Source organism: Montipora capricornis, chromosome 6, assembly GCF_036669925.1.
Source record: "Montipora capricornis isolate CH-2021 chromosome 6, ASM3666992v2, whole genome shotgun sequence".
Lineage (NCBI taxonomy): Eukaryota > Metazoa > Cnidaria > Anthozoa > Scleractinia > Acroporidae > Montipora > Montipora capricornis.
Window position 1 is genome coordinate 20,730,643 of NC_090888.1, and position 15,000 is coordinate 20,745,642.

At 40.1% G+C, this 15,000-nt stretch overlaps 1 protein-coding gene across 11 annotated transcripts in view; it reads right to left on the reverse strand.

Annotated features, from left to right (window-relative positions):
* Positions 1-15,000, reverse strand: part of LOC138051761 (contactin-6-like) — a 55,484-nt gene that overhangs the window by 40,418 nt on the left and 66 nt on the right. For 8 of the 11 annotated variants that reach the window (XR_011132902.1, XR_011132900.1, XR_011132901.1 and 5 more), the window contains exons 1-4: positions 14,622-14,880; positions 8,126-8,224; positions 6,272-6,904; positions 4,727-5,275 (exon numbers count right to left, since the gene is read on the reverse strand). Coding sequence is in view for 5 of the 11 variants with exons in the window: in XM_068898016.1 (XP_068754117.1) it covers positions 4,727-5,275; positions 6,272-6,904; positions 8,126-8,224; positions 14,622-14,808 (1,468 nt within the window). In the remaining 6 variants the exon portion in view is untranslated. Of the gene's footprint in view, positions 1-4,726; positions 5,276-6,271; positions 6,905-8,125; positions 8,225-14,621; positions 14,892-14,976 lie in introns of those variants that run through there. The other 3 variants (XM_068898014.1, XM_068898013.1, XM_068898015.1) reach the window with 3 other exon arrangements.

A 15,000-nucleotide genomic window follows, 5' to 3' on the forward strand; every position in this document is an offset into this window, starting at 1 on the left:
TCTTATAACGTTTTAGCCTCGTTTTCATGCAGAATCGCACAGGTCACTTTTAAAGCCCCCATAAATATCCTCTTAAAGTGTCTATACGGCATCCAGGGTTTTTATTGTTTGGGCATCTCTAGAAAGCGTAAATAAATGTCCCAAAAATAATTCTACGATTTCGCCACTTTTTGACCCCGAAATCAAGCTTCAAATTTCGCGCTTTGGCCACGCCCAATCAAGTTGACCGGGAGACATGCCCAGAAAGAGACTTGGTTCCAGAATCGACTCTTTACGTCATTTCGGGAACCGCGCACCAAATTCATTTTTTTCTTTCTTGAGGCAGTTGTAAGTTCATCTGCTATGGTGAAAGCATTTCTTCAAACTGGTGAACATTACTTCGCTTAAGAAATGAGGGCCTTTGCAGTACGTCGTAAAAAAATGCGGGGGATTGCAGAAAATCAAAATATCAAGTAACACTATCATTTTTGATATATCAAATATTTTTCTGTTTGATAATATCATATTTCAGTTGTGAGAGAGAGAGCAATGATATTTTGATATTCTACGAGACTATCAATGGGTTGATATCATGTTAATATCCAAATACCTTGATAAAATCAAACTAACAAAGTGAATATCATTATATTAAGTGTGTATAACCCACTGGTTTCGTTTTGTAAGCAAAATAAATCATCCTCTCTCCCCACTTTTACTGTTCCAGTTTTCTAAACAGAGGCATATGTCACAAATGTGTAAATTGCCTCCTAGAGTTGCATTGACTTATGCCTAAATAGTTCATTTCGATTTACCGTGGTTCTTAGTTACAGTTTTCAAATTATTGGTCAGCCATCCCCTTCTTACTTTTATTGTTCCAATTTTCTAACCAAAGGCATATGTCATAGTGGTGTAAATTACCTGGAGTGGTTTCAGTTCAATTAAATTTTCGAATTATTATTTAATTATCACTTCCTTACGCAATTTACTTTTCGTGACATTCTAATGAGTTTTATTTCTGTATATCAGCAGATATCCGTGATAAAATTATCTATATAGTATCCAAAATTATTGTGTTCAATGCTTTAACCTGAAAAATGAAAACAAAACCAACTAACAACTATTCACCGCAGTGGAGGTGGCTAGTGGTGGATATTTACCGAGGCGCGAAGCGGCGAGGAAGCCATCGACACTGAGGCGAATAGTTGTTTTAGTATACACTAAAACAGTGAGATAATATAGCACAAAAAGATGATTTTCACTCATTATTCCTCCAACGATTACAATATTTTCGAGCGCACATCCCGCGCGAGTTGCTCGGAGGTGAATAGCAAGGATATTCGGAGTTCGAGTAGCCAATCACGGCGCGCTTTGAACGCTATCCACTGTTCTGGTGTATACTGATACAAGTTTTTTACTGTTGGGACTGTATCATGCTTTAGTGAACTGGATATCCATTGCTCTAATGCAAATAACCCGCAAAATGAACTGTATTATGGGATTGGTGACATAAGGGAATACCTTTTTGGGCCATCTTTTTTCCATGAAAAGAGTTTTCATCAACACGCGCATGCGACCTCCTTAACCAGGCCAATCTCGTCCCCAGAACCAACGTTACGTGAACGTTGTCCAACCAAAATGATCCTAGCCTCCGAGGACGAGATTGTAACAACGCGGCTTATCGTACAAACGTTGGCCGTGTAGCCCTTATATTTCAACAGACTTTTTAGTCTGTTGAGGGTGATGTGAAGTGCTAGTTTTCTACCGATATGAAGCATGAGAGTGATAGCCCTACTGATGGAAACGGGCCCACACAAGGACAAAGAAAATGTCCAACCCCGGTGGGTACAATACAATTCTCAAAATCATAAGATTGTATGTTACTCCCAGTATTGAGTACAGTCCGTCTCCCGGTCTCCAGCTGGATATAAACCACACGACAAACTAGTCAAAGATTGCTTCTAGGTTTGTTCCTTGGATATAATTTATGGGACTTTTCAATTTTCTTTTTTCCTCTTTTGCCCGTCTCGAATAGCCCTCGCTAATTGTGGGCAAAAGTTTGTAACATGGGCCAAATCTAATGGAAATGAGCGAAAAAGAATAGATTTTACTCATTTGCATTAGATTTGGCACATGTAAAATGCGTTGTTTAAAACTGACCTAATAAAGAATTGTTGTTGTTGTTTTCCCAAATTATTATATTTCACGAGAAAAAAAGGGATCTGTTGCAAACCATATCGAATTTGGTAAATTGAATACGTTAGAGAATTTCGCAAATTAATGTTAAATTGACCTGTCAAGTTGCTTTAAAATACGCCAAAAGTAAGTCAATACGCACACGATTTTCAAGGTTAATATATATCATCCAGAGAAAATGAGGGGACAGAGAGGGAGGCTCTCGGTTCAGCCCTTGGGATATGTCATGTCCACGAAAGTTATTTTTAGACGATCGGAAGTCTTTGTTCTAGCGGAAGGCTGTCTTCCGAGACGTCCGCATGCAGGCTAACCTCGGTCTGATGTTTGAAAAAAAATAAATATTCATCAGCCTTCCACGTGCGCCGCCATTTTCTCTTTTCACTAAAAACCTGCGAGCGAGGCAAGACTGCACGCGGACGTCTCGGAATACAGACTTCCGTTAGAACAAAGACTTCCGCTCTTCTAAAAGTAACTTTCGTGGACATGACATATCCCGGCCAACGCCCTGGACCTCCCTCTCTTTCTCCTCATTTTCTCTTGATATCACTGGAATTCAGTTCTCGTCCAAGCTGTAACTTTCCCATTTAATTTCGTCAACATATGTTAAGAAGTAAACGCTGCAGTTTGAATTATCACTCGTGATTTTCAAGCATGTACAAAATAGGTCTGTAAAACGTAACCATTCCTTGTTTTTGTACATATGCATTGCCGTGAAATTGACATCTTAATTTCCCACTTCCTTGGTCCCGTCTGACCTCTTGTAGGTCGGGTCGGTAGAGCAGTGGTGATGTAACCTGAAGGTCGTGGGTTCAATTCCCACCCTGGTCAGAGTTTTTCTCTGTCTTTGTGTGGGCCCAATTGCATGAGTACAAGGTATGGAAGGGTAATCCCGGGATCCGGGATTCGCGAAAACGCAAAATTTATTGACGGGATTCGGGAATTGACTGACGAAATTAAACGTACCAGTGGCGAAAGCGAATCAGCCAGGTTAACACTAATCAAGCCGAACTACAGTGCGTGTCTGATTAATAATTATCTATTGAAACTGTTAAGTAGTCGGCAGACGAGAAGACAGTGGGAGTATTTGTTTTAGCCCGATGCTAGGAAACAAAGCACATGAAAGGAAAGTGCACATGGTGACATAGCATACCAGTTATTGCTTCGATGCTCAATTGCTTATTGAGAAGCTCTTCACAACTACTTTAATCTTTAGCGATCGTTATTACATATGGCAAATAGTCTGGAAAGCACTCCTATTTTGAGTTGATAGAGAGAGGTAGCATTATCAACAATTTTGAAGCAAGAGATATCACAATTATCCTGACAATTCTTAGAAAAACTAAGATGCTTGAAATTTTGAGAATTTTTATCCCGGAAAAGGTGCTCATTTACACGAAGTTGTTTTTCTTTCTTCAAAATTATTGATAATTCAACCTCAACTCAAAATCAAGGAGAGCTTCAATATTGAGCGGTTGAAACCCGAACTCAACGAACAAGTTGATCATGTCAGTTTAGCATTACACTTTTTATCTTTTACAGTTATGTCAGTTATGTTTTCTATAATATTGTTCACTTGGTTAGTTTGAATTTTACCTACTTAAAACGAACATTTAATATACAAAGAATCATACAGATTATCTTGTAAAAAATGTAATGTTACACTCACTATGATAGATGATTATGTTTCAAACATCGAAACATGTTCCTTAAACTCAAAAGTGTGGTTGCATTTTTTTTTTAAATATGGCATATAGTGATGCCAGCTATGCTGTCTTGAGTAAGACACAGAAGACAAAGGTACCCCTAAGGGATATCCCAAAGTTAAAGCGTCTTCCGGCACGTATGATGTCAAAGCAGGACATGGATTCAATGCGTCAGTGGGCCAGCGAGCATGGCAAAGCCGCTAGACAGCACTCGGTTCGTCAGAACAACACCAAGCTAATTAAGCATGCAGCAGGAACTCGAAACATGTATAGGAAAGAGTTACCTATTGGCGACCGAGTAACCGATGATATCGGTGACCAGCTGTCAGAGTGCGATTCAGACGCCAGCGACGATAAAGACAGCCACTCACCAAAGAAGAGGCGGTCGAGGCTGTGCCTGTAAATTTTCTACCAAGGGCAGTGTGCACGCGCGAAGGACGACCCATCACGCTGTCGTATCGCGCGCTATCATACTGAGGAGTGAAAAGGAGAAATTGAATTTTTGAATGTATTTTTTGGGGGATTCCGGAATCATATCATACCCAATAAACCGGAATCATATCATATCCAATAAACTAAACTCGTGGAGGAAGTAAATTGTAAGTGCTAAAGACTTACAGTACGTTTTCGGGTCCTACAGAGACAAACTGCTAACCATCGATGAGCATTAGTTTGGCTGGCATTGGTCTATGCGACCAAGTTAATTAAGCTTGATGTATAATATCACCTTCCTTCCACTACTCGATCAACACGTGCATACCCTTTTCGACTGTTTCTTGCATCTCATATAGAACAAAGTATAATCGTAGATTTAGATTTTTTAAACTCCATCTTGACAAAATAACACTTACCCGTAATATTAATCACTGTCAACCTCATAGTAGAAAAAGACTTTAAAACTCCAAAAGAAGACGCCACACAGGTGTAGACGCCAGAGTCCTCCTTTTTAGAATCCCAGAGTTTTAGCGTTCCATCATCGCTTACACTTGATCTTCCACCAGGAAGATTTCCGTCACTTTTCACCCAAGTTACTACTGGTTGTGGTTCTCCAGTAGCCTGGCAGCGAACTGTTATATTCATAGTTACTTTTACCTTAGACTGCGCCGGCGGTCGAACTGTGAACTGAGGTAGTTCTACCACATTAAGTTGTGTAACAGCTGAATCCTGGCCTAATTTATTTGATGCTGTGCATTTGTACAAACCGGAATCCTTCTTGTGAGCATTTTCTATTGATAGCTGTCCATGCTTCACTTTCGCTTTATTTTGCGTCGGGATGTCATAAACTTTATGCCACGTGATTGTTGGAACAGGGTAACCAATCACTTGACATTCCGGTAAAGTGATATTTCTTCCGATTTCAACGTAAGACGGACCAAACGACAGAGTGACCCTTGGACGACCTGCGTGAGCCCAGAATAAATAAATAAATAAATAAATAAATAAATAAATAAATGAATGGATGGATGTGTTTCCGTATAAGAAGAGTATAGTTGTCGATATTCGGTACGTTTTGCCGGAGCCTGGGATAAAAGCGACAAGAAATGAAAAACCGCTAACTTTAAAAATCGTTTGCGTCACTGCGAAATAGACATTAGTAATCCTTACCTTGCTCACAGACCGGGGAAAAAAGAGAATTGTCGATAACAATTCTGGCCGCCTTTATCATTGAGAACTAAACTAGTTCTAATTTGAAATGGAAAACTGAAATATTTTTTTGTCGACGGCTTGATTCAGTTTTTCGCTATTTGTAGTCGATAACGTGATTTGTACACACGTTGGTTTGTTATCAATAGCTTTTTGTTATCAGCAGCTGATTGTTGTTGATACGATTCCTACTTCTCCGATACTTTAGGTAGGCTACAAACAAGTGTGGTAAACAAACCCATTTTGTACGACAAGACTGAGTGCTTTTGCTTTACTTCTCAGGGTATTACGCGCAACACACTAAAAGATATAAACAATCACTATTTTATCTACTCGATTCTGATTGGCTAAGAGCAGTGCAGCTCAAGTGTAACACCAATGCAAAAAGTACAACACTACTGAGTGCAAATTACACATCGAGACTCTGGATTATGATTGTCTAATAAAGAATTGGGTTTGGTAAGAAGCAATCAAATCTTTTGTTTTAAAAGTAAACACCAGCCCTGGATGATGCAAGTTATGGCGCAATGTTTCCCTCATTAATCCTCTCTTTTTAACCATCTCGAGTATTTTCATATATATTATTAATAACTAATCACATGATTTTATCTCATGCAATTTGGAATAAATAAGCACTTTTACTTTTTTTTCAGACTACAAATTGCACTCGTGCCTCTTTGAAAAAAATTACTCGTCCTTATTTATTCCAAATTGCACTCGAAATCATCATTATATTATATTATTTCACCTACTTTGTACAATGAGATTGGCCACTTTTTCTTTCCTTCCCAGAATATTTCGCGCGACACACCTGTACTTCCCAGAATCCTCAAGTCTCTCGTCATCAATTTGCATCAGCCCATCTGACCTGACCCTAGCTCTGCTGCTAGGCAACATTCCATTCATTCGGGACCAAACCACTTGAGGAGCGGGATTTCCCGAAGCAGAACACATTAAAAAGGCAGAGTTACTTTTATTCACAGTCAGCTCAGAAGAGGACAGCGTCACTTTTGGAGCTGAAATGGCTTCTCCTGGTTCACCCTTCATCCCGGGAACACCCGGTGGACCAATAGCTCCCCTAACTCCCTTTTCTCCTCTTATTCCTGGTGGTCCCACAATTCCTTGTTTTCCACTTCTTCCCGCAGGACCCATTAGCCCTTGTGATCCCTTTCTACCTCTCTTCCCAGGTGGACCAGGCCTTCCTCGAAGACATTCATTTCCTCTGTTGTGGCAGAACTTGTTAAAGCTTGCCAATGATGTGACAACATCTTTTAATATCTCTTTCATGCTTAAGGATTCATTGGTTGCGTCTTTTGCAATGCTCCGAATATATCTTCGTAGTTTTTCTTCGCCAACTTCCTCCTTCGTTTTGGAACCCAAAACACCTGAAGGACAAAAAAATTGAAGTGAAACCATCTCCTTGCAAATTTTTCTGTGCTACAGGCAGAACATACGGAAAGATTCTACTAAGGAAATCAGAAGATGATCAAAACAAAGTCATTTGGAAAAGTGTCGATAACGAAAACAACTCGGAGAGAAAGTCTTAGCCAATTAAGGTTCAACCCATACTCGGGCGCCTAAATAGATATAATTCATGTCTGAATATTAAAACAATAAATTTGATTCAGCATCCCTTCGGCCAAGATTAATTCGAAAATATTGGGAAAAGAGAAAGCAAAAATTATTTTGGTGAATGGGAACACGTACTCATCATGAGATCGAAATGGATCAAGGAATTCTTTTTTGTTCTCTAAAGGCAGAAATGGCATAGAACATGCACTGCAATAAACTGCATTAATGTCTAGAAGTGCTGAATCAATACCTGTTAGCTAACATATAAAAGTTGTCTGCTCATCTTTTCGATATCATCCACGAAAATGCGACCATTTTACCCATATTTTAACCCTTCGCTAAACATTGGCTATGCGTTACAGAATTGTGCGACCAGTCCTCTCAACAGGCATAGGACCTATTTCGGCGATGCCTTCAGAATCCTTTAAAAGCTCGTTACGTATTTCATATCCATTGTGTAACCATTTTTTACAAATCATTACGTTTGTAAAATGGATCGAAAAAACTGAGAAATGTCAAATTTAATTTATGGCTCAGAAAAGGACAAAAATTATCTTATTGTATTGGAATTTACAGTAGCTAATACCTAAGCTAATAATACCTAGGATTCCAGTTCCCCTTATTAATAAGTTGGAGAATTTGGACAAAATGACAAACTTGTCGGTGTCTCTGAAATCCGAAGTAAAGAAGTATGCGAAGGACAGTTTTGATGGATAAATTACAAAAAGGATCCTGCCTTGCATACGCGCGAATTCTTACGCAAGGTCTTGTTTCCCTTTTGCAAAGCCTCAAATGTGAGGTATCGGCCGTTGTAAAACAAGTCACATGTCATAAAATAGTGGCCATAAACAGGACAATTATGCCCTATCTCCTCTGCCCTCCCCTTTACACGCCACAGGTTTCCAATTCCTTTCTTTTCTCCTTTCGGTAACTGCATGGCTTTGAGATGTTAAATAAAAGAAATGTGTCTGATTTACAACCCGTCATTGGCCTTACACTATATAAAACGTCTTCGACTTGAGAATAATATTTACCCTTCACAGAAGCATCTGGCTTGCTCGCAAGGATTTGTTCAACTGCTGTCAGTCTGTGTTCCTGATCATTAGTTTTTACCTCGATTCTGATGAAGCCAGCTGCAAACAAAAGCAAGACTAGTCTATACTGGGGCTGAGTGATGAGCATTCCTTTGGCAAAGACATTCTTCGAAAGAAGGAGCCACCAAAAATCTAAGGACGTTTTCGAAAGCCCATATCCGTTTGGTAGAACGCGTTGAGATCGATTTGACATAAATAAATCGACCGGCCCGCTTTTCTCAGGCGGTCCTGTTTTGTCAAGCAAACGCATGAAAAGACCGAGGGAGGCTTGGGAAGAGGAGAGAAAGAAGGCGCCGCACCCGATGCTGTAACGGACGCGTTCAGAATGACGAAATCTGTTAATCTAATTAGTGAAAGTGATATGATAAATGGTGCCACCTTTTTTATTGCTAGTGCAAATAAACGCTCAAAATAACTTCAGTAACGGCGTGGGAATATTTATGCGCATGTCGAATTCAGTCAACTGTTCGGAAAGGAAACCGCAGAAAAAAATTACTATATTTACTTTGAATTTAATGCTCGACACTCCAGCGATGCCCGGTAAATGAAAAGGAGCGGTAGAAAAGCTAAGCAGAGCGAGGTCGTGGGTTCAATTCCCACCCTGGTCAGAGTTTTTCTCTGTCCTTGTGTGGGCCCTGTTCCATCAGTAGGGCTAACGCTCACATGGTTCATATGGGATAGAAATCTAGCACTTCACGTTACACAATAAACTCTTCAGTTAATTCTGTTTAAAATATAAGTGCTACACGGCCAACGTTTGTATAAACGTAACCTTTCCTTGTACTTAAGCAGAGAGAGGCCTCAGATTTTTACCATATTTGCAGAATAAATGTTAAATTGAATGTTGGAGTATTTTGGCAAGTTTCGACAGTGTTATGTTCGTACACAACTATCAAGGACAACTTCTTGTTTAGAACGGACGACTCGTCAATCATTAAATCTGAAGTCGGAAGAAGGAGCTTGTTCTGCAGAAATAATGACTGAATACTTGTTTGAAGCCATTTCCTTTGACAAATTCCCTTTCTTCTCGAAGGCAATTAACCATAGTTAATCGTTCGACCGAATCTGGTCTTCGATGATGCTGTAACGAGGAACGATTACCACGATCGGATCGCGTTTGATTTCGGTCACCCGTAGACAAAGATCTCATAAATAATGGTCTTGCCGAAACCAGTTGGTAGCACAGCCATAACATACTTGCCCGATAGGAGAGCTTTGACCACAGGTTCTGCTCTTGTTTGTTTACAATGTTTCCCATTTGAAGGGATGAATGATCGAAATCTTCCACAAAAGCCATATCGTGCTAATAATCGAAGCACAATCTGAGAAGAGGTGATTAACCGGTCAAAAGAATCTGACAGTGGTGCATTGTCAACGGACAAATCCGAATTTTCAGTTGCTCGTATGTATGGAGCTGTTGTTGGACCACAGTTGCGCACCATTATGGCGGCCATAAGTCAACAAAAATATCCGGACGTCCTGTTGCCATAGAATCGCTCACTTTTAATTCGCGAAACGTTTAAACTGCGAAAAATCATAACGAAAGACATATTTTTTTCAATCAGAACGGATTTCAGTGTCAAGTGTCGCTAGTGACAATTCGGAAATTCAAAATGCTGTATCTTCAGAACCAACCGTTTTGGAACTGAAAACTTGTAAAAAAAATATGTTTCCGAGGCTAGGTCACCTTCAACCTCGTGTAGATAAAAATACCGTAAACGATTCAATAAACGTCCCCTCTCTAGATCTTATAAACGCCTCCTATCCATTAAACGTCTAAAAAAACGCCCCCTTTCTACTAGACGCCCGCCCGCCTACCCCCTCCAAAGATAAAATAATTAAAAATAAAATGCAAAAAAAATCGAGGAAATGCTCTGTAAAGCAAAATCATGCAATTTATTTAACACCTTGGTTGCTTAGACGGCAATGGCGTACGAATTAAATCTTTTTCGATCTCAGGGTTAAAGTACGGATATCGCTCTTTTATTTGCTTAATTTCGCCGCTCAGAATGTGGGCAATTTTGTATCAGTTAGTTCTGGCTCGATAGCATCCAGGAACAACAAGACCGAAGATTCAATGACTCACTGCTTCGAGATCGGCCAATCGTGTGAAGAGGGATCGGAAAAGTTATTTAGCACAGCTCTCTGTACTGGATGAGCCCATACTCCCAAACCCCTTTTCAGGTCACCTCTTTGTTGGATGTCAACGAAGCCAATTGTGAAAGCATTGTTGATCCAGATAACGACTTGGACATTGATATAGAAATATGACCTTTCATTTGGATGTTTCCAGTTAACTTGAAATAAACGCCCCTCTCTAATAAACGCCTTTTGTCCATTTAAAGCCCACCCTCCTTCCTTACACCGCAAACATTTAATCAACACCCCGAACGTCCTCGAGAGTACGCGGTAGTCCAATGAGAGGAAATGTGCTTACGGGTAATGAATGTTACACCGATTAGCATTATCGGTCTGATTGTTGAAATGTTATCCGTAATAGAAATTTACAACAAATCCTTTGAATGATTTTCCATCCTATGAAACAAAGTTTAAAGTGACAGGTTTTGTAGGGTACCAGTGCCCAGGGACAGGGTGTAGGATGTCTGTGTAATTGCTATGTGGGAAAGTATTTTCGTTTGATTAGCTGTAGTTGTCTGTGCCAACATGCAAGAAAAAATTACAATCGGCCCTAATCGGCCAACATTTTGCGATATATTGTCTTTTTGGCTTTTCAAACTTCAAGTATGTGAAAGAAATCAAGTTGGACGGGGCTAATACCTGAATGGGTGACCAGCCGGTGATATTCCGCGGCCAGGGGCGTAGCGTCCGTATACGCACATACACCCGTGCGTACAGGTCAAATCCGGGAATCCTTATTCTATGGAGGTTTTTTTTAAGTCATTATAAAATCGGGCCAAGTTTTAAACCGATGTCTCTGTGAGTGAGTATTCCCAGTATCTTACAGGCCTGACCAAACGGATGCAACGTCATCCAACATTGTTGGACGCTATTGAAAAGTGTCGAATGAGGTGGTCAAACGAATGCAACGTTAACATGTTGGATCCAGAATTTTGGACTCAAGGGTATGGAACCAAAAGGTCTTGCACCATGCAGGTGTGAGGGACCTTGAGAAGACCCAGGGCGTCACTGGGTAGGGAGTAGCGTCCCGGAGTCTTGACTTGCAAAAGATCCTGCAGATACATTGGTGCCATGCCCCTGAGAGCTTTGAACACGAGAAGGGCTATTTGTTCGAAGAGAGATTGCTTAAGCTTTCGTCGCCCAGAAAATAAAAGACTTTCCTCATTCACCATTCCGTAGCATTAACTGACGTGCCAACGCGCGAAACAGATGCAACGAATTAACCATTAACCATGGATACCTATAGCCGCAGCGTACGCGCGCGTGCAACACTGTTGAATGTGATGGCCAAAATAATGCAACACTGTTGTTCACACCTTAGAACAAAAGAAACGTTGGATGATGTTGAAGACGATGTTTGATGGAAATCAAACTTCGTTCAATAAATTACGTCATACATTATGGTGGCCAAAGGAGTGCAACATGTTTGGAGGATATTGTTACACTAACATGTTCAGTGGACCCGTTTGGCCAGGCCTTAACGGCAAGAAACGTAATAGTGGACGAAAGAAAATAATAATAATAAACACTCCACCCTTCGAAGCCCCCACACAGTGTCAGTCTTCCGTATCACCAGTTCCCCAGTTCCTGGTTATTTTTTTAAGGATATGTTATGATGATGATGATGATGATGTTATAACAGAGTTTGCGTCGTCTCGCCCTTTTCTTGTACTGTAAACCCCCTGTTTGTGGTTTAGTTTGCTGCAGAGAAAACTCAGCAGATGGGTAAAAAAAAACCCTTTTTAATTTAAATTTTCATTTTTTTTAATTATTATACGTATCAATTTACAAAAAGTAATACATAAATAAATTTAAAAAAGCAACTAACTACTGCATTTTCCGTCGCATTTATAAATTGAAATGTCCTTCGAAAACAGTCGGAAAGGGAATTTCCGAGATCCTAAGTTTTAAAATTTTCTGGGGGAGCATGCCCCCAGAACCCCCTACTTTGGAGCACCTTCAGCGCTCAAAACATTTTTCGTGTGCGTACACCTTTAAAATCTCACGCTACGCCTCTGTCCGCTCAGCACACTTCGGGAAATTATGCTCCATACGTGGCTATTCAGCAAGAAAGTATAATTATATCTCACAAAACTGATACTAGTTTTTCATAATGTGAAAGAATACCAGTTTGGACGTTCGGTAAGCTTTCGATATATTTTACACTCAACACAAACTTGAACAAGAAGATCTTTCAGATCTTAAAACCGCGCTTTGAAAATTTATCTGTTTTCTTACCACTATAGTCGCAACGTAGTACACATTCCAAAGCAGTCTTTGTTGATTCACTATGACTATAGACACAAAATCACCTGATCAATCTGTAGCACAACAACTGACAACAACGACTGCACACGAACTTATTGAAATCTCCAAGCAATCTACGATGACGTAATGGTCTTAATTAATCTGGAACTGTCATCAGGATATATATGGCTATGCATGTTAAGAACAACCATTTTAAACAATTACAGCCGTTTCTCTCATAAAGGTCGCGCTTAAACTTAATTGTTTTTTTAGACGAGTAAAGGCCTAGCAAAGAAGTAACACGCGTCACTTAATTTAAGAATTACGTTATCCACGTCTATGTTTAGTACGGTGGTTATTTCCCTACCAATGAAAGTTGAAACATCGACACATTCCATGGATAACATAATGACCTTTTATGTATTCAATACTCGCTTCGAATCAACCGGTTAAATAACACAAAAAGGCAATATATTTTTTACTAAGTAAAGAGTGGGATATTCATAAAATTTTAAGTACGTTAACGTTTTAACAGCTTTTCGGCGAAAAAACATCCTCAGTTGCGTGACTGGAAGTCCCACTGACTATTTGGCCGAGTGGAAGTCAGGTTCAGCTCTCCGACAAAACAAAAGAAAGATAATAATAAACCGATTGCAGAGTAAGAACCGCGCTCGGCGCATGGCCGCGCAGTTAACTAATCTACAATTCTTGCACCCACAACGCCGCACGAGGTCAAGATCACGTCAAAAACTACTCACTAAAACTGTCAATCAAACTTCACATGTTTTATGTCACGCAACGCAAAGGGTTACTCATCACCATAAAATTACTAACAAATAGATAATCGTCTAAATACTTTTCTTGTGAACAAATAATAGAAAACGTATAAAAAGATTCTTCCCAAAACGTACGGCTACTTTCAAATGCCCAGCGCCGGATGACAAAGGAGGAACTACGCTGTGGATATCTCTTATGCGGACACAAACAAACTACGGTCCCGGCGATTTCTCTACGGAAACTCAAATTTATTCGGGGAGTCATGCTGTATGAATGCACCTCTCTAATCCTTGATTACTGCTAGTTAAAAGCAGTGTTCGATAATAAAAAGTAGCTCGAGAAAACCTCCTTCCAGCCGTTTCGTGGGAGGCCGTCGATCTGACATCACGGTTCGTCAGGTCTTACTTGACGAAATCTCACTTTCTGTCAAGCTTCAGGAGTGTCTTTCGGAAAATCGCTCTTGTTCGCGTTGTTAAAAAGACACTGGAAAGCTAATAAAATGCAGTACTTGAAAATGCCTTTAACTTTCACGTTTTTTTTTTTTCAGAACAGGGCCGAAGGCACCCAAGTCCAAACCTTGTCTGCTTCGCTGAATTAATAACCCTTGCGTTACCACAAACCTTTCGTTAACGCGGACACCCACACAAACTGCACTGTATTACTGAGGGATAATAAGTATGGATAAAACCTTACACGCTTTGTTCGCTTATCATATCCTGAGTGATATAGTGCAGTTTACTTGGATGTCCGTGTTAACGCAAGGGTTATTAATTCAGTGGAGCTTGCGCTCGCTTTCCGGAATAAAAAAAGGGAAAGTTAAAGGCATCCTGCAATACTACATTTTATCAGCTTTCCTGTGGTCTGTAGTTTCTTTGGGATTCTTTAAAAGCAACGCGAACAAGAACGATTGTCCGAAAGACACCCCTGAAGGTTCACAGGTCGACATAGTTTATCACGAGCTATTTGTGGCCCGTAAGCAAAAAAATCCGGAAGACTTCAGGGTTTGATGACGTCACTGTACAAATTCACTTTGACACGCAACGCTGTACTCAACAAGGAGAGTCTCTCCTCCCACCCCACCCGGGGTGTTTCTCACGGATCGAGGAGTGTTAATCTTGGCTTGTTTTCGTTGCTAATTCGACGCGCTCTTTTATTTACTTTGGATAACAACCTGGCATTAAAAAATGGTAAAACGAAACCTTTCTAATGCACGATCACATTGATTGAAACATAAAAGACAAAGCGTAGTACCCTTGAAAATAATCATTTTTACCTTTCAAAGAAGGGTCTGCTATCTCCTGTCGTAATGTGGCGAAGCTCTGTTCAACGGCTAACAGTCTTTGTTCCTGATCATTGAACTTCACTTCGATTCTAATGAATCCAGTGAAGTAGAGAACCAAACAAAAAACAGAGAAGAGTGTGGTCGAGCTCACCGACAAACATGGCTTTTGCGAAGACATTTTCCGAACGAAGGTTCAGCCAACCATCTGGAAAGCAGACAAGACGCGTTTAGGCACATCTCTCAATACGATAATTTGTCTTGAAATTGAATATCCTCTTTTTGACACATTGACAGGATTAGAATGCTCTCGATAGCGCTCTGTGAGAACCATTCTCCGATCACTCACTTGGTTTTGTTGGAATCAGTTTAT